A 25,514-nucleotide genomic window follows, 5' to 3' on the forward strand; every position below is an offset into this window, starting at 1 on the left:
CTACATTTGGCCCATATCCCTCCAAACCTTTCCTATCCATGTACTTATCCAAATGTCATTTAAATGTTGTTGCTGTACTTGCCTCAACCACTTTCCCTGGCAGCTCATTCCATATACGCACCCCCCTCTGTCTGAAGAAGTTGCCCCTTAGGTCCCTTTTAAATCTTTCACCTCTCACCTTAAACCTATGCCCTCTAGTTTTTAGCTCCCCTACCCTGAGTAAAAGACTGTGTGTGTTCACCCTATCTATGCCCTCATGATTTTATACACCTCTCTAAGGTCACCGCTCAATCTCCTATGCTCCAAGGGGCAAAGTCCTAGCCTGCCCAACCTCTTAACTTAGGCCCTCAAGTCCTGAAATGGCACTTGAGTTTGCCTGAGTATTGATTGACAGATGGATATGTTGTTGATGTGGAAGTACGTGGCACTTATTGGAAAGAATAGAGGTTGACGTGACCATACTATGGTTTGATGTTGGGTCAACATAGTTTTGCAGGCTGATAGGATGAAAGACCACGAACATGTATATTTATGGAGGAGAGGTGGTTAATGGCTTTGGCCTGGTTTGTGTTTAGCTGAAACAACTTGTAGTTTATCCAACATTCAAATTTTTCTTATTCCACCCCACCCCACCCTTGCAGTTTGATTGAGAATGGATCTAGGAGGATTGCCCCTGTTGATATGTGTTCACATAAAGTGAATGTCAATGTACAATTTGGCAATTGGTTGTTTGCAGCTCAAGCCAGGTCTTGTTTTCATTGTGGTTCACGTACACATACAGAATGGAGTTGGATCACCCATGATTCAGTCGAATAGAAAGCAGGGTCTAGGTTTAATGGGTTGTTATGGTTCTATGACTAGCCAGTAACTGGATAGAAACTGTAGCTGAATTGGGCTCATGAGTCCAAATACGTAAGTGTACAGTCTAGGGCATGAACATGGAAGTTCAAATCAACACTGCAAATGAGAGATGAGCAGTAATTTAGTTTCATCTCTTCTGGCTTGAACAGATTGGAAGAGTATGGATAAAGTAAAAGGAGAGTGCAGGGGAGGTTACTGAAGTCTTCAGAATAAAGAATAAACACGGTAGCTTAGTGGTTAGCGCGACGCTATTACAGCACCAGCGATTGGGGTTTGATTCCCATCGCTATCTGTAAGGAGTTTGTACGTAAGATGTACGGGTAGGTTAATTTGGGTTTAAAATGGGCAACGCCGACTCGTTGGGCCGGAAGGGCCTGCTACCACGCTGTAAATAAAATTTAAATTTAAAATTTAAAGTTTAGAAAGGGATAAGAATTTAACTTCGGGCAACATGGAGACAAATTTGAGAAGAAGAGTGGTGAATACAGGACTGAAGGTGTTGTATTTGAATGCACGCAGTACCGAAATGAGGTAGATGAGCTCATAGCGCAGTTAGAAATTGGCAGATATAATGTTGTGGGCATCACAGAGTCGTGGTTGAAGGAAGATCACAGCTGGGAGCTAAATGTCCAAGGATACACATCCTATCGAAAAGACAGGCAGGTGGGCAGAGGGGGTGGGGTGGCTCTTTTGGTTAAAAAAAGAGAAATCAAATCCTTAAAGAAGTGACATAGGATCAGAAGGTGTCAAATCCTTGTGGGTGGAGTTAAGAAACTGCAAGGGTAAAAAGGCACTGATGGGAATTATATACAGGCCTCCGAATAGTATGTGAGGTACAAATTACAACAGGAGATAGAAAAGGCATGTAAAGAGGGCAATGTTATGCTGCATGGGTGATTTCAATATGAGGTAGATTGGGGAAAATCAACCTCCTGGTGCTGGATACTCTTTGTACTCAATCTCATGGTACTCTCTTGGTACTGGATTCCAAGAGAAGGAATTTGTAGAATGCCTAAGAGATGGCTTTTTAGAGCAGCTTGTGGTCGAGCCCACTAGGGAAAAGGCAATTCTGGATTTGGTGTTGTGCAATGAACCAGATTTGATTAGGGAGCTTAAGGTAAAGGAACCCTTAGGAGGCAGTGATCATAATATGATAGAATTCACCCTGCAGTTTGAGAGGGAAAAGCTGAAATCTGATGTATCAGTATTACAGTTGAGTAAAGGTAACTACAGAGGCATGAGAGAGGAGCTGGCCAAAGTTTATTGGAAGGGGACCCTAGCAGGGATGACGGTAGAGCAGCAATGGCAGGAGTTTCTGGGAGTAATTCAGAAGATGCAGGATCAGTTCATCCCAAAGGGAGGATGAGGCAACCATGGCTGACAAGGGAACGTAAGGGCAGAGTAAAAGCAAAAGAGAGGGCATACAATATTGCAAAAATTAGCGGGAAGCCAGAGGATTGGGATGCTTTTAAGAACCAACAAAAGGCAACGAGAAAAGCAATAAGGGGAGAAAAGATGAAATATGAAGTTAAACTAGCCAATAATATAAAAGAGGATACCAAAAGTTTTCTCGGATATATAAAGAGTAAGAGAGAGGCAAGAGTGGACATCGGACCGGTGGAAAATAACGCTGGAGAGATAATAATGGGGAACAAAGAAATGGCGGATGAACTGAATAAGTATTTTGCGTCAGTCTTCACTATGGAAGACACCAGCAACGTGCCAGAAATTAGAGAGAGTCAGGGCAGAAGTGAGTGTAGTCGCTATTACTAAGGAGGAGGTGCTTGGGAAACTGAAAGGTCTGAAGACAGACAAGTCACTAGACCAGATGGACTACACCCCAGGTTCTTAAAGAGGTAGTTGAAGAGATTGTGGAGGCATTAGTGGTGATCTTTCAAAAATCACGAGTCAGGAATGGTTCCAGAGGACTGGAAAATCACAATTGTCACTCCACTCTTTGAAAAGGGAGGAAGGCAAAAGATAGAAAATGATAGACCAGTTAGCCTGACTTCAGTGGTTGGTAAGGTGTTAGAGACCATTATTAAGGATGAGGTTTTGGGGTACTTGGAAGCACATGATAAAATAGGCCAAAGTCAGCATGGTTTCCTTAAGGGGAGATCTTGCCTGACAAATCTATTGGAATTCTTTGAGGAAGTAATAGGCAAGATAGACAAAGGAGAGTCAGTGGATGTTATTTACTTGGATTTTCAGAAGGCCTTTGACAAGGTGCCGCACATGAGGCTGCTAAGCAAGATAGGAGCCCATGGTATTACAGGAAAGGTACTAGCATGGATAGAAGATTGGCTGACTGGCAGAAGGCAAAGGGTGGGAATAAAGGGGGCCTTTTCTGGATAATGGAATTGAGGGCTTTGTGGCCAAGTTGCAGCTGATACAAAGATAGGTGGAGTGGTAGGTAGTGTTGAGGAAGCAGGGAGTCTGCAGAAGGACTTGGACATGTTGGGAAAATGGGCAACGAAGTGGCAGATGGAATACAGTGTAGGGAAGTGTACGGTCATGCACTTTGGTAGAAGGAATAAAGGTGTAGACTATTTTCTAAACTGGGAGTGAATTCAGAAATCGGAGGTGCAAAGGGACTTGGGAGTCCTAGTGCAGGATTCCCTAAAGGTCAACTGTAGCAAGGAAGGCAAATGCAATGTTAGCATTCATTTCGAGAGGACTAGAATATAAAAGCAAAGACGTAATGCTGAGGCTTTATAAGGTGTTGGTCAGACTGCATTTGGAATATTGAGGGCAATTTTGGGCTTCTAAGGAAAGATCTGCTGGCATTGGAGAGGGTCCAGAGGAGGTTTGTGAGAATGATCCTGGGAATGAAAGGGTTAATGTACAAGGAGCATTTGATGGCTCTGGGCCTGTACTCACTGGAGTTTAGAAGGATGAGGGGGAATCTCATTGAAACCTACTGAATATTGAAAGGCCTGGATAGAGTGGACGTGGAGAGGATGTTTTCAGTAGTGGGAAAGTCTAGGGCCAGAGGGCACAGCCTCAGAATAGAAGGACGTCCCTTCAGAAGAGAGATGAGGAGGAATTTCTTTAGCCAGAGGGCGGTGAATCTGTGGAATTCATTGTCACAGACTGCTGTGGAGGCCAAGTCATTGGGTATATTTAAAGCGGAGGTTTATACATTCTAGATTATTAAGGATGTCAAAGGTTACAGGGGGAAGGCAGGAGCACGGGGTTGAGAGGGAAAAATAAAACAGCCGTGATTGTATGGTGGAGCAGACTCGAAGGGCCGAATGACTTAATTCTGCTCCTATGTCTTAGGGAACTGGAGGATAATGGTTGCAGAGCTTTGCTTAGTCAGCATGGGATGCTTCAAGTGATGGATGAAGTTGTTCAGTGCAGCAGACAGGTGACCTAACGGACAGTGTTTTCACTTCAGGGAAGACTGACCTCGGTGAACATGTCCAAGCTTCCGAGCAAAGACTCGTCCTTCCGCGAGCGAGTCAAAAGCATTCTGGGCATCGGCCCCCGCATTAACACCAAGCAAGCGGAATCCAAGCCAACAGAATTCATTATCACATTTGAAATACTAAAGGTATTGTATATTCAATCTTCAGCAGAAAACTTTATCCCATTTTTTGTTTGCAGTGTTTTTCTGGTCTGTTCTGCATGGAATGCCTTCACGGAGAATGTACTTTTCTTGTTTGTTTGCCTCAGGATCTGAACGTAGAGAGTGGACTTTACAATAGAATAAAAACCATTGGACATGTTTGTGAACTTGCTAGGACCAGGAAATTTGAGGAGGTAAGAACTGTTCTTGATGGGCTATCCACACAACTACCGAAGTTTTTACAGTTTTGCAACAAAATGTCGGTGTTCATCTTCAAAGATGTTTAAGTTTCTTTATTTAGATCAAACTGTTACCAAAAGAATTCTCTCTCCCAGGGCAGGAGATGATGGGAGGCTTCAGATCACATTGTCTTCAGATGGTGATGGCTAATTCCATTGTAACTTTCCAGAGAGAACTGAATCTGTGCTTTGAAGGGAAACATTTGTAGAATTAAGAGAGAGAGCAGGGTGCAGGGAACTACTTGGATCACTTTGCCAAAGAGCTGGCACTGACTCAATGGACTGAATAGCCGCCTCCCGTGTGTATGATCCTTTGATTCCGTTTATGTCTTTCTTTTGTGTTGATACTGTAGTGTTCAGCCTTCTCATTCAAAGATTTCTGCTGATTCTTTTTCTTGCTGCACTGGAATAGTTTCTGTCCTGTCAAATGTGCCAGTAATCTCCTTTTGTTCATTGTGTGATTTTTAGCATGCGGTGGAGGCTGTGTGGCAGGCTGTGGTTGACTTGATGTCTGATGACCAGCCCTCAGAGGCCAGACTGGCAGTACTGCAGTTAATGAAAGCTATTATTCAGGGACAGGTAAGTTAGATTTCTTATTATGGTTCTGGACTGAATCATTGGCTGCACTTGGAATTGCTCATTCCCCTTGAGACTTTACATTTCTCTTGTTAATAAAGTATTAGTTTTGTCGATTAGGTTTCTTCCATTTGTTGAAGAAATCATCTATTGCTAAAAGCTGAAGGTTTTAAGCGATAGCAATGTGCTATCTCCATCATGTCATGCCTGAAGGAGCTGCATTCTATTCCTTTATAAGAGCTGCTGTGACTCCATTTCCTACTTTAATTTGAAACTTCCAAAGGCTCTACTTTTCCCATCTGTAACTAAGGAGGTTTTACTTGTATATGCAACTCTCACATTTTTAATATTAGCAGTTTATCCCTAAATGTGACTAAATGCTGATTAGTTTTTGTACTGTCAGGCTGACCTTTTACAGTGAATTACAGGTTTTTTTTAAAAAGAGAACTTCAAGTAAGTAATTATAAAAACAAAAAATCGTGTTTAATTTGAAACTGCCCACATCATTGACTAATGCTGATTCAGTATTCAGCCAACTGAGATTGACTAAGGGAAACAAAGGACTGCAGATGCTGGAATGTAGATGAAATCATCTAGATTGACTAAAACCTGTTTTCTGCTTTTTTTTTTGCATGTTTTAGCATGCAAGTACAAAAATTGTGTTGTGATTTTTTTTTATTAATCCATATGCTGTTTTACTGCACTTATTTAACCAGGGGGAAAGGCTTGGACCAATGAGAGCGCACTTTTTTCGTGTTATCAAGGATTACCCTATGAACAGTGATCTACACGAGAGACTAGAAGTCTTCAAATCACTAACAGAAAATGGAAAAGACATCACCTATTTGGAAGAAGACCTGTGTACGTGTGGGGTACATTTAGAAAGATCTTTAGAAATAGGGTCATGCTGAACTATTTTGAGGCATATCTATTTCGTAGATATTGTTTAGAGTTCAAAATACTGATGGTATTAGATCAGCAAAAGTAGACATTCAAGTTAGTTTTGCTACCTGTATTAATGGTTTAAAATAATTATCCTCAAAAATATTTGTTTCATTCCCCCATTAAGTGTAGCATCATATCTATTACTGCAAATGGCATCACATATTTAAGTGAATCATCCATTTAAAAAAATATTACTATAGAAAAGGAAAATTTTTCATTGCTTTATTTAAAAAAAATATAGACTTTTTCAAATATTGTTCTGACATGCTATGTATGAAGAAATTCTGTATAGGCAGTTATGGTGAACCATAGAACAATACAGGCCCTTTGGCCCACCATGTTGTGCTGACCTTTAAACCTCGCCTAAGACTATCTAACCCCTTCCTCCCACATATCCCCCTATTTTAAATTCCTCCATATGCTTATCTAACAATCTCTTGAACTCGACCAACGTACCTGCCTCCATCAACACCCCAGGCAGCGCATTCCATGCACCAACCACTCTCTGGGTGAAAAACCTCCCTCTGATATCTCCCTTGAACTTCCCACCCATTACTTTAAAGCCACTTATAGACATAGCTTGCAATTATGTAAGCATGTTTACAGCAACATCACCATAGTCTTGTTACCTGATCTCAGGGGTGCTGGCTATTAGGATTGCCAGGGGTATTAGGATTGGGCATCAAAAAAAATTGTCCTCAGTGTCAGGCTGGGTTGGCTCTTCCTAAGTAAATTTGTTGAATTGCCCAGTGTTAAAATGGAAATTGTATCTGGCATATTAAAGTCTGAGTGATTTTTTTCGCCCCCCCCCCCCCACCCCATACTTAAGAGGGTGTTGACAGTGAATCATTGCTGCAGAAAGACTGCAAGTCCAGGCCCTGAGGTGGAGCCTGAGCTCAAGAGCCACTGCAGCTAAACCCCCAGATCCACAGCTGATGAGGGGGTGACAGGATGATCACAAGTTGGGGATGGAGGCACTGCCTGCTTCCCAGGGTGGCTGAGTCTGAGCCGCTGGGTCAATGTTGGGTGAGGGGGCCCAGTCTCCATGCTGATGAAGACGGGATTTGGTAGGTCTGTAGTCGTAACTGTGCTAACCCCCTCTCCGTTACAACTCCTGGACTGGTGCACCTTGCTTGGAGTAGTATTGTCTATTTCCACTCTCCCTCCCCACTGTTCCCGCTAAAGTCTATCAAAGTAAATTCTCTGGCTCAGGATGGATTTTAAATTTGTATTCGAGCAGCCCTTTTACATTACACATCCCAGCCAGAATGGATACATTTGGCTTTATTCTCTGGTGTAAGTGACTGTGATTGGTTTTACGCACTGGATTTCTATTTAGGAACAACCTTCCACTAACTGCACTAAACCTGCCTGCTTCTGTTGGGGTATGGTGCTGTAATTTTTTATTCGAGTTATTTTGCTCATATTTAAACAAAATCAGCAGCCAAATGCACTGCAGATCCTCTCCAGGTTGCAGTTCCGTCCCTGAGAACTGTTCATAATCCAAACAGATTGTAATTGGTTCATTATTGTCACGTATACTGAGGTACAGTGGAAAAACTTTGTTTTGCTTGCCCATCCATACAGATCGTTTCACCATATCAGTCCATCGAGGTAGTATAAAGGGAAAAGCAATAACAGAATGCAGAATATAGTGTTACAGTTACAGAGAAAGTGCAGTGCAGGCAGACAATAAGGTACAAGGGCCACGACAAGGTAGATTGTGAGGTCAAGAGTTCACCTTTATTGTACAAGTAGTCTGGTCAATGGTCTTATAACAGCAGGTAGTTGGCAAGTCAGAAATGCAGCTGCGAGCCAAGTTCCCATGTGGCAGAAGATGCCTGTAGCCCTGCAGCTGTCAGCAAATCCATCCCGCCGGTTTCCCAAATGCTCAACTGTATGTACGGGCTACACATAAATTGGGCATTTGTAAGCTGGAGAGGACGTGCATCAGCTGAGAGTCTCTCTTCCCAGCAGATGCAGTGGTGCCAATATTCACTTTGTTAGATAAAGTGGTTTGTGGATTTATTTTTCTTCTGTACTTTTATGTGTTCTCTTAAAGACTTTGCCACCATCATTTATTTGTTGTTTATCTCCTCCCCTAGCTGCTACAACAGTGAGAGCATGTGACTTGCTGCAAGATCTTTGCTCGTAATTTTATACTGATATACAGAATGGTTTAGATATCTTTGTCAGTCACATGTACATCAAAACACACAGTGCCAACTTAGCATGCCCACAACTTCCTAACCCGTACGCCTTTGGAATGTGGGAGGAAACTGGAGCACCCGGAGGAAACCCACGCAGACACGGGGAGCAGGCACGGTAGTGTAGCAGTTAGCGTAACGCTATTACAGTGCCAGCGACCCGGGTTCAATTCCCGTTGCTGTCTATAAGGAGTTTGTATGTTCTCCCCGTGTCTGTGTGGGTTTCCTCCAGGTGCTCCGGTTTCCTCCCACATTCCAAAGGTGTATGGGTTAGGAAGTTGTGTGCATGCTACGTTGGCGCCAGAAGCGTAGCGACGCCTGTGGGCTGCCCCAGGACACTCTACACAAAAAGATGCATTTCACTGTGTGTTTTGATGTACATGTGACTAATAAAGATATCTTATCTACGTACAAATTCCTTACAGACAGTGGCCAGAATTGAACCCGGGTCGCTGGTACTGTAATAGCATTACGCTATCCGCTACACTACTGGTTACAGTACAGTAGGAGGCTATTTGGTCTGAGTTTCTAATAGCTCTACATGGAGAGCAATCCAGCCAGCCAGCTACCATCACCTTGCCCTGTAGCCCTGCAATTTCTTTCTCTCAAGACGTAGCCTCAAATTGGTTCCTGCTGCTGAAGATACTTCAGTTTAACGGTGAAATTACCAATCTAGAGACCTCCACTTTGACCCAGAGGCATGGGTGTTCAGATTCCTTCACTTCTGTCAGTGAATATTAAATGAAACTTCTGTCAATGTTAATAATAACCAGGAAATTACTGGATTGTTGTATTTATTATTTAAAAAAAAAAGTCTGGTTCACTAATGAAACCTCTCTTCCTTACCCAGCCTGGTTGATTCTTACCTGTCCTCTGAACTGGCTTAGTAAGAAATTTAGTTCAGTTCAGGATCCTGAAAATAGATTAATTTATTACCTGTAGTTGTGCCATGTATTGGTATCGATGAGGAAAATTATTAATATTTTGAACGATTCCTGTATTATCTAAAATAGGATTTCCTATTAAGGTGCAAACCATCTAATTTTGTCTTTGTATTTGTTAAAGCCTTATTTGTCCTCAAGTGGTTAGAAATTGGTCTAACCGTGGAGTTTCTAGAAGTACTGGTCAATCTTGTCAAATTCAACAGTTGCTACTTGGATCAGATCGTGGCCCAGATCGTCCAGTAAGTGAGAGTCATTTCATGAAACTTCCTGCTGCAGAACATAGTGAACAGTTGAAACTGCAGGAATTCTGTATTGGTACTTAAGTCCATGTAGTCAATACATGGACTTAAGCACCAATACAGATTATATTTAAAAAAAAGTTTTTCGCCTAATGTACAAGATTATCCATGGGAGTTTGTTGTTTTCTTTGTTGGCCATTGAATGGCCTTATTTTTAGATTGTGAGGCTGAAACTATGTTTCCCATGTGTTCCGTATTGCTTTTCTTATCACAAACTACTCTTTGGAGAGCTGAATACCAGCACCATCCACCTACCTTGTTATTCTCAACAGCTCAGAGTCGTAGAGCTATGCAGCACGGAAAACAGGCCCTTCGGCCCAACTTGTCCATTCTGACCAAGTTGCCCAACTGAACTAGTCCCATTTGCCTGCATTTGGCCCATATCCCTCAATCTTTCCTATCTATTCCTATCATGATGGAAGCATTTTTGTATAAATGCATTATGGGCTGCAACTGGAGCTAGATGACACGATTCTTAAAATCACAGAAGTTTACAACACAAGCCATTTGAATCGCTCCGTACATGTCCATCAAAAGCAGCTGGTTATCTTCCACTTCCCAGAAGATGATCTGTAATCTATGTAGGTTACACTTCAAATGCTTGTCCGGTTATCTTTTGAATGTGATGAGTTTCTCCCTTCACAAAATAAGTTCCAGACAACTTCTGCTATGGGTGAAAGCATTTTTCCTCCACACCCTCATGATTCTTGCACCAGTTAACAAATCTGTGAGCCATGGCTACCGACTTCCCTGCTTGGGGAAATGGTTGCTTCCTGTTCGCCCTGTCTAGGCCTCTAATGGTTTTATACACCTGAATTAAATCTTCTTAGTCTCATTTGTTTCAAAGAAAACAACCCCAGCCTGGTCAATCACTCTTCACAACAAAACCTCTCCAGCTTTGATAACATCCTTGTGTATTTTCTCTGCATCCTCTCTAGTGCTAGCACACCTTTTATGTAGTATGGTCTAGTCATGATTCTATACAGTTCTAGCATAAACTGTCCGCTCGTGCTTTGTTATTACGCGAGAACTCCTGACGTTAGCAGACCCCTTATTATTGATTAAGAGACAAAAAATATTATTTTAGTTCTAGATTGTTGTACTGATCACATTGCTGCATGAATTCATCTTGCTCAAATGATATTCTGAAAAATGCCTCTTCTGAAAATAGGATTGTTGTCCCAAACCAATGTTGCATGGTCTTGAAAAATCTTTAGAATTTTTAGAAGGTACAATGGAATAAATTTGCATTACCTCTTAATTTTATTATGCATTTCTATGATTAGCAATTATGCAATATGATTTGACTTGTTTCTCTGCACATTTTCCTGTGTGGTAATGCATACTCATTTTTCTTACAGTAAGATCTGTGTTCTCTGTAATCTGACGACAGTGCCAACAGATATAGAGGTTAGTGTCTAATATTCAGTACACAAACAGCTTGCATAGCATCATAAAGCTTTCTTTGTGCTCTGAGTTCATTTAGATGATCTATCTCAATGTGGGAAAAATCATCTCTTAAGTCGTTGTGACATGTTTGTTGCATGGGTGACTGTAGCTAGTTTTCATGTGAAACTTGTGGGCAGATGAAGCCTTTTATTTTAGTAATTGAAGCACATTTATAAACCAAGCCTGTTATGGAAGTCATTCATATTACTGTGGTGTCTTCAAGCTTGGGGATAATGTGATGTTGATACTCCTGAAGTCATTTGCTAATTTTGGTATTCAGTTTGGGTGACAATGATGTGAGTTGTGTACGTGCTTAAATATTTTATTTTGCATTCTACTTTTAGAATGGTAAAACACAGAATGATTCATAGGGAGATTTAAAAAAAATCTTGTTGCTCAGGAAGTGGGATGCTCATTTTTAACACACAATAGCAGGTTTGAGAGTGGGGAATTTTGTTGTACCACTTGCCCTGAACCTGGCTTGAAATTTCTTCTGTTGAGGACTGACTTTGTCTAATTGGGAGACAACTGTTTATTTGCTAGTTAATCCTGATCTATTCCATGGTCTATTTGAAAATTATAATACAATAGCAATCCGGGACATGTCCTCTTCTCATTACAACCATCGGGGAAGAGGTACAAGAACCTGAAGACCCACACTCAACGACTTACGAACAGCTTCTTCTCTTCTGCCGTCAGATTTTTGAACAGTCCATGAACACTAGTTATTCCTTTCTTTGTTGCACTATTTATTTATTTTGTAATTTATAGTAATTTTATGTCTTCGCACGGTACTGCTGCCGCAAAACAACAAATTTCACGACATACAAGTCAGTGATGATAAACCTGATTCTGATTTAAGAGGTGTTTTAGACAGGCACGTGAACAGACAGGGAATGGAGGGATATAGACCATGTAAAGGCAGATGGGATTAGTTTAAATTGGCATCGTGGTTGGCACAGACATCGTGGGCTGTTCCTGTGGTGTACTCCATTCTATAACTTGTTGGCCAATCAGCTGTAGGAGGTATTGCGATAGTCTCAACTGTCAAAATTTCTTTAATAGAGCTTGACTGAAGGGAAATGAATGCGGTTTGGAGATGTGAATTTCCAATCATATTGAGTGTGGTCAGGTCATGTGTGCTTTTCATAGACTAAAACAAATCCTCAAGTTGCCTAGTGTGTAAAAGATTTGATTTGTTTTTGTCTGAGGGCATGATGTGGATGTATTGGGATGTGTAAGTCGAGCCTCAATGATACTTGAGACATCCCTTTTATCCATGCAAGAACTAGTTTCAACTTTGCTTTCTTCTGTTCTTCATTGATTGTGACTGTGTAATCTGAAATTACTTGCTTGGGTAATTGCTTTACATAGGTGCTTAAAATTCATGTGGCTGTCTTGCAATGCTCTGCTTTTGTTTTAGTCTAAGGTTCTTGTGGTTTGAAATGGAAACTTAAAAATTGTTTTAATATAGAAAATCTATTCTCTTAGGTCTCCTTGCAAGTCCTTGATGCAGTTGTCTGCTACAACTCTTTGCCCTCTGAGTCTCTCCCAGGATTTATTATTACACTTTGTCGTACAGTTAACGTTAAGGAATTCTGTGAATCTTGTTGGAAGGTAGGATTTGCAACAACCAAATTGTATGACTATGACCATAAATAGAAGTGGGAGATCAGCAAGGTACTTTGAATCTGCTCTGCCATTTATTAACATCATGGCTGATTTTATAGTTGGCCTCAGCATTTTCATCCCTGATTTTTTTTTTCATGTCACCCAAAGATAATTTTAGCTTTGATCACCCACAGTTCACTGAGGTAGAGAATTCCATTGATCTGTGGCTCACAAAAATAAATACTACCTCCTCTTTATTTTTCCTGAGACGACTACTCCCATTTCCCCCATTTATCAAGCATTCTCACGATATACTGTTTCAGTCCAGATGAAGGGTCTTGACCTGAAACGTTGACTGTCCATTTCCCTCTACGGGTACAGCCTGATCCGCTGAGTTCCTCCAGCAGGTTGTTCGCACCCTCGCTAGCCCACACAGTATTGCCTCTTGTTCTTCGAAACCCTATCTTTCCTTGTGTGACATACCCTTTATTCTTGGAATCTGGTAAGTGGAGATTACTTGCTCCCTATCCAGTGGAGCAAGATTTCCAACTTTTATGCTCTATCTCTCTTGAAATAAAAGCCAGCATTCCATTTGCCATTCCTAATTACTTGATGTACCCACATGCTAGCTTGCATTTCCTGTACAAGGACACCTCTGAACACCAGCATTTATTAATCTCTCTCAATTTATCTGATCTGCTCTTCTGTTCTTACCAAAGTGGCTAACTTTGCATTTAAATGCATATTTCTGGCATAATTTTGCCCACTCAATCTCTATTATCTGTTGTAGATTTTTTTTTTGTTTTCCTCTCAACTTCCCCTCTCCCTTCCCATGAACTTATTGGAATGGGATTGTGTCTGAACTTGGAGCTCACCCAACTTTCTTGGTCATTTCCCTTGATTGCCTTAAAATACATCACTCTCAGCCAAGGAAAATAATGGTTGAATAACCCCATTCCTGTAGAATGGAGAATTCTGAAAATTCTATAATCCATCGAGAAAATAAATATCTTCTGGTCTGGAATGGCTGACCCCTTGCCCTGAAGCAATGCTCCTGGTTCAAGGCTGTTCAGTCAGGGAGAGCAGCCTTCACACTATCAAGCTCTTTTAGAATTTTATTAGTTCAGTGAGGATTTAAGAAGTATAATTTCTAATCACTGTTAAAACCCTGTCACATCAAGTTTGTCCAGAAACTTGTTTTACAACATTTGCGTGTGAAAAACCTAAGTGTATTTGAATTTTAAAATGTTTTATTGTATAAAAATGCAGGAACTTAATGCAGGTGCTTAGAAAATTATTCCTCAAATATGCAGAAGGGAAATTGGCCAAAAAAAGTCTTAGTAATTATCACCTAATCTGAATTAACCATGGCATCATTAAAAGTAGAAGTGATTTAATAACCTTTTTGGCTTCTCCAGTGATCTCTGCTTATGGATGGTAACACAAATGAGCTTCTGTTCACTTGTGTGGATGCCTTTTCTTCAAAGAGTAGCTTGTTGGCTTATTTTTATGTCAAAGTAGTTGTCATATGCACAGGTACAATGAAAATCTTACTTACAGCAGCATCACAGGCACATAAATGGGTTCACCATTTTTGCAACCAGGAGATCAATCGTAGCTTTGAATAAGGTAATGGAATCTAATGGAACTAAAATCTGTTTCTCTACGGTTGTTCCTATTTGGTGTGTTGCAAGGGGAATTCCTTTATCAGCTTTGCATGAAAGTTTTGTCCCGATAAATACTCCAAGAGAAATATGGGTAGATTCAATCTTCAAGTATTGATGATCATTGATGAATTTAGTGTCAGCACCATATTGTTTCAATGCAAAGACTATGACCTAAGCTAAAGATTAAAGAGGATTTTCCTTTTCCAGCTGATGCGCAAAGTCTTGGGAACTCACTTGGGACACAGTGCAATTTATACAATGTGTCGCATTATGGAAGATAAGTATGAATATATTTTCATTCTATGCCTTTTTTATTTAAGAATGTGTCATTTATAATATTTGCACAGTGTATGCTTCCAACTTCAATAATTTAATTTAACTTTGCTATTTTGATGTTAGAATGCACATGGATGATGCGGCTTTGTTGAGAGGTGCAGTATTCTTTGTTGGAATGGCTCTCTGGGGTGCACATCGTCTCATTACCCTGAAGAGTACCCCAACATCTGTTTTACCCTCTTTTTATAAGGTAAAACTGGGTAATTTTTCCAGCCAGAAGTACCTTCTGGTTCTAACTCAGAACCTTGTAGGTAATTGCAGTTTTGTTTCAGCAGAGGATTGTGTGCAGTTTTTCACCATTTTTGAGGTTTAGTGTAATGACCATTCTGATAAGCGATGGGAAGGGAAAAATTAATATGGAGCTGTATGTTCAGATTAGCTTCCTGGTATTAAGAGTATCAAGACCATTGGGAGTAAAACCAGTTTTAATCTTTTAAAAAACCTGAAAATGCTTCATAATGCTTGTAAAAAGCTTAAGAAAATGTTAAGCTGGTCAGGTGGTATCCGTGGAAAGAGTTGATGACCTTTCATCAGAAGTGATCAAAGGTGTGAGAAAGACAATTTTTAAGACGCAGATAAAGTGTGAGAGGAGGAAAGCATGAGGTCTTTGATAGGGGTGGTTCTATCTGCTTGTCAGTTCTTTCAACTTAATGCTGTTAATAGCATTTGATTTTTTTTTTGGTCCTGATATGATTGAACATGCCAAATTGGGCAATGTTCACTCAGTATGAAATACTCAGTAAGTTGCAATCAATATTGAGCTACTCAACTGATGGCAGTTGTTTTTTTACACTGCCCAGTAAGTGACAATACTTAGTGCTAAACTAAATTGGATAAATAATTTGGTCACCTTCAATATGGTAACTAAACTGTCAATTTGACACACATTTACAATTGATAGTGGATGTATATAAACCACCCTATTAGACACTAAATAATTCAGTCTTTATTATGCGTATTCGCCTACTGTGGAACACAGTTAATTTAGCAATGTATTTTTGGCAGCCAGTAACTTGTTCAACGTTAGAGGTGTTATAATTTGACCAATAGTAGCTCTAACTTGGGGTAGTATTAGATGCTCCAGTGATTAATGTTAGAGTCACTATCTTGGATACACTGAGTTGATATTAACTGATCGATTTACAACTGGATTTTTATGCTGCATATAAAATTAACAAATACAATGCAACTGGCTTTTTTTTTTCAGGCTATGACAAGTGCCAATGCTGTAGTGTCCTATGAAATTGTTCTGTCCATCACTCGATTGATTAAAAAGTATGGAAAAGAATTACAGGTGGTTACTTGGGAACAACTTATGGACATTATTGAGAGATTACTTCAGCAAATTGAGGTAGGTTTGTATGCTTGAACTTCAGTGTTTGTCTTTTTGGGGCTTCTAATTCTAAAATCCAAGGTGTGCCTATTGTTCTATTAAACACAAATACAATTCTGTGAAAGGAACTACCTTCTTCAGACAGCTGAGATTACTTTCAATTTTTGGCTCTTATCTCACCAATGTGCAATTTTAACCTGGTAGAAAGTTTCTTAACCTATCAACTGAGAAGAAATGAGATGCCTAAAATTGTTACACGCATGCGTTCCTTAAAGACGAAGTAGATGGGGAAACTAGTGTTCAGTGATAGCAGCTTGTTGGAAATTTAAATTTTGAATTGACAATGAACCCGTAGCTCATCATGCCTATACCAGCTTTTCTGAAAGAGCCTTCCTGTTAGTCTCAGTCCATTGTTCTTTCCCCTCAGCCCTACACTTTTATTTCTTTTTTTCAAATATGTATTCAATTCCCCCAAATGTTGTTATTGAATCTGGTTCTTAATGTACTGCAGATCACTTCTCCCCTGATTCTTTTGTTGATACATCCGTATTGCTATTGCCATCCTGGATTCCACCCTTAATTTCCCACAGTTTATAAACTCAATAATGTAATTTCCTTCAATGTGGCACTATAATCTGGTGTTTCTTTCTGGCTGAGTAATCCAGTGGCCCTGGTTAATAATCCACTGATAGCGAGCTCATCTCCTTCCTTGTTTCTTATAATTTGAATCCCGTTTAAACGTTTTAACACTTGACACGTGCAGCTGTTTGTTTTTAGAAAATTATTTGTTCTCCTGAGATCCAATATTTTAAAGTAAATGTATCAATTTCCTGCGATTGATTTGGTGATTGCCTTTAATTGTAATAGCTATTTCCTCCTCTTTGGCAATGCATCTAGTTCTGTTTGTGAAACGTATCTGTTGGCTGTCTCTCATTGGAAAATGCTCTCTCTTCTAAGTGAGAGAGCTGCAGGTTTCAATCCCACCCCAGGCACTTGAGCACTGAATCTGGGTCAAAGCTCCACTGTCATAGGTGGTCAAAGAAGAGCAGGGAATCATTCCTGACGTTCTGGCCAATATTTATGCCTCCCTTGACTTTATTTAAGCAGATTATCTAGATGTTTTCAGATCACTTTTAACCAGAGCTTGCTGTGTGCAAAATGGCTTTCCTACAAAAGTACTTCCTCCGGCCTTGAAGTGTCATAGAGTTGTACAGCATGGAAACAGGCCCTTAGGCCCAACTTGTCCATGCTGACCAAGTTGCCTACCTGAGCTAGTCCCATTTGCCTGCATTTGGCCCATGTCCCTCTGAACCTTTCCTATCCACGTACTAGTTGAAATATCTTTCATGTATCTAGCAGCTGGTTGCATGTACCCACCACCCTCTGTGTGGGCAAAACCTGCCCCTGAGTTTTTTAAATCTTCTTCCTCTCATGTTAAACCTATGCCTTGTAGTTTTAGATCCTGTACCATAAGGAAAAAGACTGTGACCACTCACCTTGTCTGCTTCGGGAAATCATGAAAATGTATATAGCTGCAAATGTCTATTTCGAAAAGTCTTGTGATTATGTTATGCGAGAGTGAATTCAAATAACATGCCTGTGTAACTTGTATTTTTAATCATCTCTGTGGTCCTAATTTTAGACACTGGGTAGTAACGAGCTGTTTACTATTGTACATGAGCTGCTAACCACAATAGAAGAGTTGTATGAACAGAAAGATTATCACGGTCCTCAGGAGCGATTATTTGCACTGATTGAAAAGTGTTCCAATAAAAGACCGGTAAGGTTCTAAAGTTGCTACTGTCCTCTTTATTTGTGAAATTATTCTTGAGGTGTATGATATGGAGCTGAAATGTATCACTTCCTGAATTTTAGTTATTGAAATAGCTGCATTATCATTGGTGCACTTGAAGCTATATTATAGTAGAATAAACACATATAAAGTGATATGGTTTGAAATATGCTCTGTGATAGAGAGATCAAACTGAGGAGGCATTGCCCAGGTGCCTGCTAACAGCTGTATCCCTCTATTGCACTGCTCTAATGCAAGGTCTTGGGTTGAGTGTGTTTATTACCAAAATAATTGGTACAAGATAGGACAATGCAGTATTTTTTCATGTGATTTAAAAGGCTGGTAGATATACTTGTTAACCTTTTTTATATGTTGTATTTTGCCTTAAATGTTTGAAGGAGATGTCAGTTCTTACACTAGTGTCGTACCGGGCTCAGTCTATTCACCCTGCCAAGCACTGCTGGATTCAGAATCTGCAGAAACTAATGGATAAGTTCTTCAGGTAAGAGTCCGCATTCATTTACTGTGCTGGTTTTCGCACTTTTATTAACTCATAATTTTTGTGGGACTGGTGTTTTCTTTTGTTGTTCCCCTGATTATAGCTCTGTAAGTGCAAATTTATTCTGTAAGTACTTGAGCATACTGGTCATTCTCAATAACGCATGCCCTCCTTTCTTCCAGGAACGAAAATCGAAGTGCCATCCGCAAGAAAGCACTTGATGTCTTGTTATTTATTTTGAGCATTAATCGACAATTGTATGAGGTGAGTGAAAAGACTGAAGGGGTACCTTTCAAAGGTCGGGCAGCCAAATTTTTTGTGGGAGAATTTTAATGGCAGTTGTGATCAGGTGTCGGTTTACGTAACTGAACCTGGCTTTGGAACTTTTAAGTCCTGGGAAGATCTATTCCTATTTGAAATTGCATAAGAGTGTTTGACCTCTATTAAATGGGTTAAGAGTTTAAATTATCTGTGCTCCCTCCTATACCAGAGCTGGGAAGCTTGGAGCAGATTGATAATCATTTGTAAGCTTTCTCTTATAGGGCTGAAGCTCCGCGGGCAAGTTGTCTCCTGATAATTGCTGTAAAGCTTTTACATTGATGTATGCATGTTGCATTAATTAGCTAAAAGTATCATTAAGTTAGTGAAAGGGGGACTTTGAGCTTTTAATGTTGTAAATTGAGTTGACTTTTTGATATTTATGGAGGATTGTTTGTAGCAAAAGGGGATTGTTGGAAGCATACAGGTAGTGGTTTTTGCTAATCTTAAAGCAAGTGTTGTTCCTTTCATAGGAGGAGCTAATTGAAGCTGTGGTGATCCCTCAGCTGGGGCACATTGCAGAGGACAAGGACCACATGGTACGGAGATTGGCCACGCAGCTGCTAGTAGACCTAGCAGTGGACTGCAACACTCCTCAATTTAACAGTCTCTTGGACATTATAGAAAAGGTATTAATGCTACAGGCACCGTGCTGAAAGATAACATTTATTCAGTAACATTCTTTTCATTGAATTTTAGTACAATTTGAAGTTCGTGACTAAATGCAGTGAATATACTGACCCCATCTCAGTTGTTTCTAAATGTGTAAAAGTTATGTATCACGTTGCACAGTGCAAACTTTTTGCACAGCATTTGATTTTTGCTTGATCTTTCACATGGAACAAACACATTTCTTTTTAGAGACTGCAGTTACTTGACTTTTGAACAGAAGCCAAGTCTCATGATTTGGCTGCAGAAGTGTTTAGGGTAGCTTTGATAACACGGTAAAGTTGTACTTTTAAGAACAATACAATTTGTATTTCGTTATGTTAAGATTGCATCTCATGAGGCAATTGTATTTTGCAGAGCTTTAGGATTTAATCATTTACACTGAAATACATCAGGCACTTCGATTAATTGGCACAGTTCACTCTGTAGAATTTTAAAATTTATTGCTGTACGGTATTCACACTGTGTATCTATAGTTTGTAGCTAGATATCTCTAGCCTAGAATAATAATTACATGGTTACTGTATGCAAATATATAGTAATAAAATGTATTTTTTTAAAGGTTATCAGTCGGCCACTCATTGATCCATCTGTTGTGGAAGCAGTGGAAAGCAACTTTTCACATGATTCTCCTCTGGAGGACATAAAGACTGCTGTCTTGGGTCTTCTAGAAATTCTGCAGGTAGAACACAGATTATGTGCTTAGTTCCATGTGAGCTTGTTTTTGTGAATGTTAGGTTTAAAATATGCCCTATTTTTAAATTAACAAACAAATCTACTGCTTCAGATGGTTTTAAAATGGTTTACGTACCCTTTTGGAAGCAGTTACAGCTGTGTGATCAGCTTGCTTTGAGTGAATCTCGCACAATTTTGTTTTGGCTACATCATTTTAGCTGGAGTTTCTGTCGTCTTGTTGGTTATTTTTAAAAAGCTTACACTTGTACAGGTTGTGCAACTTCTGTTGAGGCTTGTTGTTCAACTACGAAGATTGGCATTGTGTTGTAGAAGGAATTCATAAGATATCTGGGAAAGGTAGCATAATCAAATTACTAGATCAGCAATCCTGACATCTGGATTGATTATCCAGTGACAGACTTAAAACTGTCTACAAAAGCTCGGAAATTTAAAATTGAGTACATTTTAGAATAACATCTGGTATCAGTAATTGTGACTTTTGGAAATTCAAAATTGAGTAAATTTTTAGAGTAACATCTGGTATCAGTAATTCTGACATTTGGATTAGCCCAACTGATTTGTCAATGTGTTTTAGGGAAGATCTTGCAGCTGTTGTCTGGTTTAGCTCAAGTTTAACCCCAGAATGACAGAAAGATGTCTGAATCTTAACTACCTTCTGAAATGTCGTAGCAAGCCACTGGTGTTGCAGGAAACAAATGCTGGTCATCACAGCAGCACTGCATCCTGTGAATAAATCTAAAAAAAATTACAGGGTTAAAATTCTTCTTTCCATCACAGAATAATGCCTGTCAGCCCAGATAATGTGCAGCCTTCAAGAGCAGAATTTGTACTTCTATTAATACACAGGATACTTTTGGTAACCCAAGAAGCTTCATTAAAATGTTCCACTTGATTTAATGGGGGAAGTTTGCTTTCCACAAAAATAAAATGGGTCATTATCAAGGAGTGTCATTTTTAAGGATTTTGTAACCTCCAAGTGCTAATTCTGAGTGGCCTTAAAATTCATTCTGTTGTGTGCATTTATATATTGGAATAGGTTTATTATTGTCACATGTACTGAGGAACAGTGGAAAAACTTGTCTTGCATACCGTTTATACAGATCAATTCGTTACACAGTGCATTGGAGTAGTACAAGGTAAAACAATAACAGAATACAGGGTTTTCCCTTCTTTCCTTCATCCTGTAAAACCATTGTATATCTGGCATTCCACTGAATAGAGGACATTGCTTTGCTGAATCCAGTTTAAAATCTTTCTTGTTCCATTGATGAAATGAGAAGTTCAAACAATGCTCTGCTTTTCCCTTGTACTACCTCGATGTACTGATGTGATGAAATGATCTGCATGGGTGGTATGCAAAACAAAGTTTTTCCCTGTACCTCAATACATGTGACAATAATAAACAAATTTACCAATTTCCAGAAAGCACTGCCTCCTACAAGGAAACAGTTATTGAACTGCTATTTAAGTTGAATCTGCATTCTACAGATGGGAAGTGTACCTGCTCCTGCACTTGATGTATATTCTGCACTTGCTCTACAATTGAAACAGCCAACAAAATTTGGGAGAATAGAGGGACTAATGATAGTTTAAGCCACAATCTTAGGCAGAATTTCTGTGATCATCTCTATTCGTCATGCTCTTTAAATAGTTGCAGGTACAGGTCCTCCCCAGGTTACAGTGAGGTTCTGTTCTTGTGAACTGTCCATAACCTGAAGAGTTCACAAGTCAGAAGTGCGGCCACGAACTGAGCTCCCGGGTGACCGAAGATGTCTGCAGTCCCGCAGCAGCCGGTAGATCCATCCCGCTGGTCTCCCGAACGTTTGAAAGCTGGGGAGGACCTATACGTGTTACAGAACAAGTAATTCGGTGCTTTGTAGGATGAGTCAAATTGTTCTTCAAATGTCATTATGGATTTGTAGGTGGGATAAACAATGAATTTCCCAGTTGTTGGTGAGCTTATAGTTTGACTGAGTAATTACACCCTTCTTGGGTTAGACAGAGAAAACCTTTATTTTGTCTCCCAAAAGTGTTTCCTAATTCGTACTTCATCTGTTTATTGTATGCTGGCATCCTGAAGCATCTTTAAAAATTGAAACTTGTAGACCTCTACCTAATAGGAACTGAATTAAGACAGGACAAACTGTCATCCCAGAAAAGTCTCTCAGTTGGCAGAGAGCAATGGGGCCTGTATCTCTTTGGTCAGGGTTTGGTAGTCGACCTCCTGAAGTGACGGGATTCTCTGCTCTTCCATCTCTCCCTTCCTTCCTCACTGATTGCTCTGGACTTTTATGCTGTATGTAGGACAAGGGAAGTTGGATGCACAGACATTCCAATAGAAATTAAATGTACAATGGCCAAGGCATGTGTGCGCATTTATATATTGGAATTGGTTTATTATTGTCACGTACTGAGGTACAGTGGAAAAACTTGTCTTGCATACCGTTCATACAGGTCAATTCATTGCACAGTGCATTGAGGTAGTACAGGATAAAACAATAACAGAATAAAGTGCAACAGCTGCAGAGAAAATGCAGTGCAGGTAGACCATAAGGTGCAAGGTCATAACATGGTAGATTGAGAGGTCAAGAGTCCATCTTATTGTACTAGGGAACCGTGTGGGGCTGCAGACATCTTCGGTCAGGCAGTGGAGTAGAAGCTGTCCTTGAGCCTGGTAGTATGTGTTTTTGGGCTCCTGTATCTTCTGCTTGGTGGGAGAGGAGAGAAGAGAGAATGACTCGGGTGGGTGGGGTTGTTGATTACGCTGGCTGCTTCACCGAGGCAGCAAGAAGTATAGATGGTGTCCACAGAGGGGAGGCTGGTTTCCGTGATGTGCTCAGCTGTGTCCACAACTCTCTGCAGTCTCAGGCAGAGCAGTTGCCATACCAAGCTGTGATGCATCCAGATAGGATGCTTTCTATGGTGCATGGATAAAAAATCGGTAAAGGTCGATGGGGACGTGCCAAATTCCTTTAGCTTCCTGAGGAAGCAGAGGCACTGGTGAGCTTTCTTGGCTGTGGTGTCAATGTGGTTGGACCAGGACAGGCTATCGGTAACATTCACTCCTAGGAACTTGAAGCTCTCAACCTTCTCGACCTCAGCACCTGTAGGCAGACAGGAGCATGTGCACCCCCTCCCCCCTAAATTCAATGACCAGCTCTTTTGTTTTGCTGACATTGAGGGAAAGGTTGTTGTCATGACACCATGTCACTAAGCTCTCTACCTCCTTCCTGTACTCCGACTCATCGTTATTTGAGATACAGCCCACTATGGTGTGGTTGTAAACTTGTAGGTGGCGTTAGAGCAGAATCTGGCCACGCGGTTGTGCGTGTATAGAGAGTAGAGTAGGGGGCTGAGGACACAGCCTTGTGGGGTACCAGTGTTGAGAATAATTGTTTCACAATCTCCAGACCTCTCAAAGAACTTTTCTGGCAATTAAGTACTTTTGAACTGATGTTGCTGATAAAATGTAGAAATGAAATTGGCAATTACTTGTGAACAGCAAGAAATCAAAACTAGCAATCCAGTAAATGACATTATTTGATTATTGACGCTGGAGCATACAAAATGCGAATGGGAGTGGGCCTGAAATGCGAGAGGAAGAAGACCATGCGGCTCCTCAAGCCTGCTCTGCTATTCGTGGCCTGACTGATCTGGTCATAACTCCGCTCGATCCCCTCGTGTGATTAAATTTCATTCAAGATATCAGTTGGAGTTCCATCACATCTGTTGTGTCCACTGGTAGATGTTTCGCATCTTGGCTGAAAAGTGAACGTCTCAGACACTGTGTCTCCACAGCACTGTACTTAATTCATGCAAAAATATTTCCATTTTCCCCTCCAGACCAAGTTGTACAGTTTGCCTGCCAGCCATGCGTGTCGAGTTTATGAACTTCTGATAAGCCACATACAATCACATTACCAGCAAATGTACACATCTGCTATTGCCAGCAGTATTCGCCTACAGGTGGGTAGGTTTGAAGAATTCATTTGTGTAGCAAACTTAAATTTATTGTAACCATCCTCCTATCAGACTTTTGTAAGTCTGTTAACTTTTTCTTTGTTTGGATACCATATTTTTAAGGCCAGCTTTCCCCTCAAACTTGTCTTTAGTTTGGATTTTGTAAACTTGCTCACTCTTAAAGTGTTCTTGTAAAGCTCAATTATGATTTTAAAAAAAGTTGGACAACTTCCATTTTAAGGAAGCAAAATAACGCTCTTGACAGAGCTTAAGAAGCTGATGTCTCTGTGAACATGTATGTCTCAGTGCATCATTTGATGAGCAGTTGTGCTCTTAAGTGTATAATCTGAGATACTTGTAAGTAACCCCAAACCTGATATTGGCTGTCAGATGATCGCCTCCAGTATATGTACTGAACATGATTAATTCATAGCACTGCTACACCTGAAATAACTGGTCATTGCATACATGTTAAATTCTAAAAGCGAGTGGTACATTGCTTTATAGAGCTTCTTGCTTCTAATTTGAAGTCTGTAATTTTGATCTCATTTTTTTCTCTGCAGGTATTCAATTTTTTCCTGCATCTTCGAGCAGACTCTCTCTTTCGCATTGGAGTGCCAAACAAGGACAAAATTGTGAGGTTCAGCCCCTATTGTCTCTGTGGAAGCAGGTAAGCGGTTGAGTTTCTATTTTATCCTTCAGTCAAATCAGCAGCACTGATGTCAAAACTTAGGAATAGGGTAGATCATTTACTCCTTGTGTTGTGACGTTCAGTTTGTTAACTTTTTTTTCAAAACCTTCATCCTCTTGCATTATCTCTGCACTTGAATGCATTTATGCCATTTCTGAAAAGGTGCCAGATTTCCCAGTGTGGGTTTTCTTTTTACAATGTGCTGGTGAACTGGAACTCCTCGCCTCCAAGAGTGATGGAAGTGAAGTCGGTCAGGGCTTTCAAAAGGGAATTGGATAGAAACTGGAGGGAAAATAATTTGCAGGGGTGTGGGCAAAGAATGGGACTGAATAAATCGCTCAACAGGATTGGTGTGGACTCTAGACCGAATAACCTTCCATGTAGTACTGCTGCTGATTCTGCTTGAAATGTTAGAGAACTTTACAGCACTCATTGGATAATCTTTGGCTCAGATGGGCACTTGATGACACTTTCCATTTAAACTTTGCTCATTTGACATGAAACCAGGCTTGAAGCACGGCCATTCGACTTGATCAGTCTCTCTAGTATTTGGAATATACAAAGTGTACTTTGTCTTTTAAATTCCATCTTTGCCTTTTATTGTATTTTGTTGCAGTGATTCTGAGAAGAAAGGGCAAGGTACGGTTTCTCCACCAGCAGGAAGTCCAGCCACAGCTCAGAGTACCACCGTTCGGCTGGGCTATTTACCCTTCTCACTGGCTTTTAATGCAATTCTCCAGTGTCTTGAGCATGTAAGTAGATTTGAAACCAACATACAAATGAATTAACTGACAAAGAACTCTTTCCTTCCATTATCTTGCTGTGATCAACGAATCCCTGCTGTCCCCACT

The 25,514-nt window shown here is 40.3% G+C and overlaps 1 protein-coding gene across 1 annotated transcript in view; it reads left to right on the top strand.

Annotated features, from left to right (window-relative positions):
- Positions 1-25,514, top strand: part of tsc2 (TSC complex subunit 2) — a 98,373-nt gene that overhangs the window by 6,821 nt on the left and 66,038 nt on the right. The window contains 18 exon segments of the mRNA XM_052020909.1: positions 4,262-4,417; positions 4,540-4,626; positions 5,140-5,250; positions 5,964-6,108; positions 9,465-9,582; positions 11,004-11,052; positions 12,583-12,708; positions 14,577-14,650; positions 14,769-14,895; positions 15,913-16,056; positions 17,681-17,818; positions 18,229-18,332; positions 18,512-18,593; positions 19,121-19,276; positions 19,879-19,998; positions 23,856-23,978; positions 24,536-24,642; positions 25,280-25,415. Coding sequence (XP_051876869.1) covers positions 4,262-4,417; positions 4,540-4,626; positions 5,140-5,250; positions 5,964-6,108; positions 9,465-9,582; positions 11,004-11,052; positions 12,583-12,708; positions 14,577-14,650; positions 14,769-14,895; positions 15,913-16,056; positions 17,681-17,818; positions 18,229-18,332; positions 18,512-18,593; positions 19,121-19,276; positions 19,879-19,998; positions 23,856-23,978; positions 24,536-24,642; positions 25,280-25,415 — 2,103 coding nt within the window.

Source organism: Pristis pectinata, chromosome 8 (genome assembly GCF_009764475.1).
Source record: "Pristis pectinata isolate sPriPec2 chromosome 8, sPriPec2.1.pri, whole genome shotgun sequence".
Classification (NCBI taxonomy): domain Eukaryota; kingdom Metazoa; phylum Chordata; class Chondrichthyes; order Rhinopristiformes; family Pristidae; genus Pristis; species Pristis pectinata.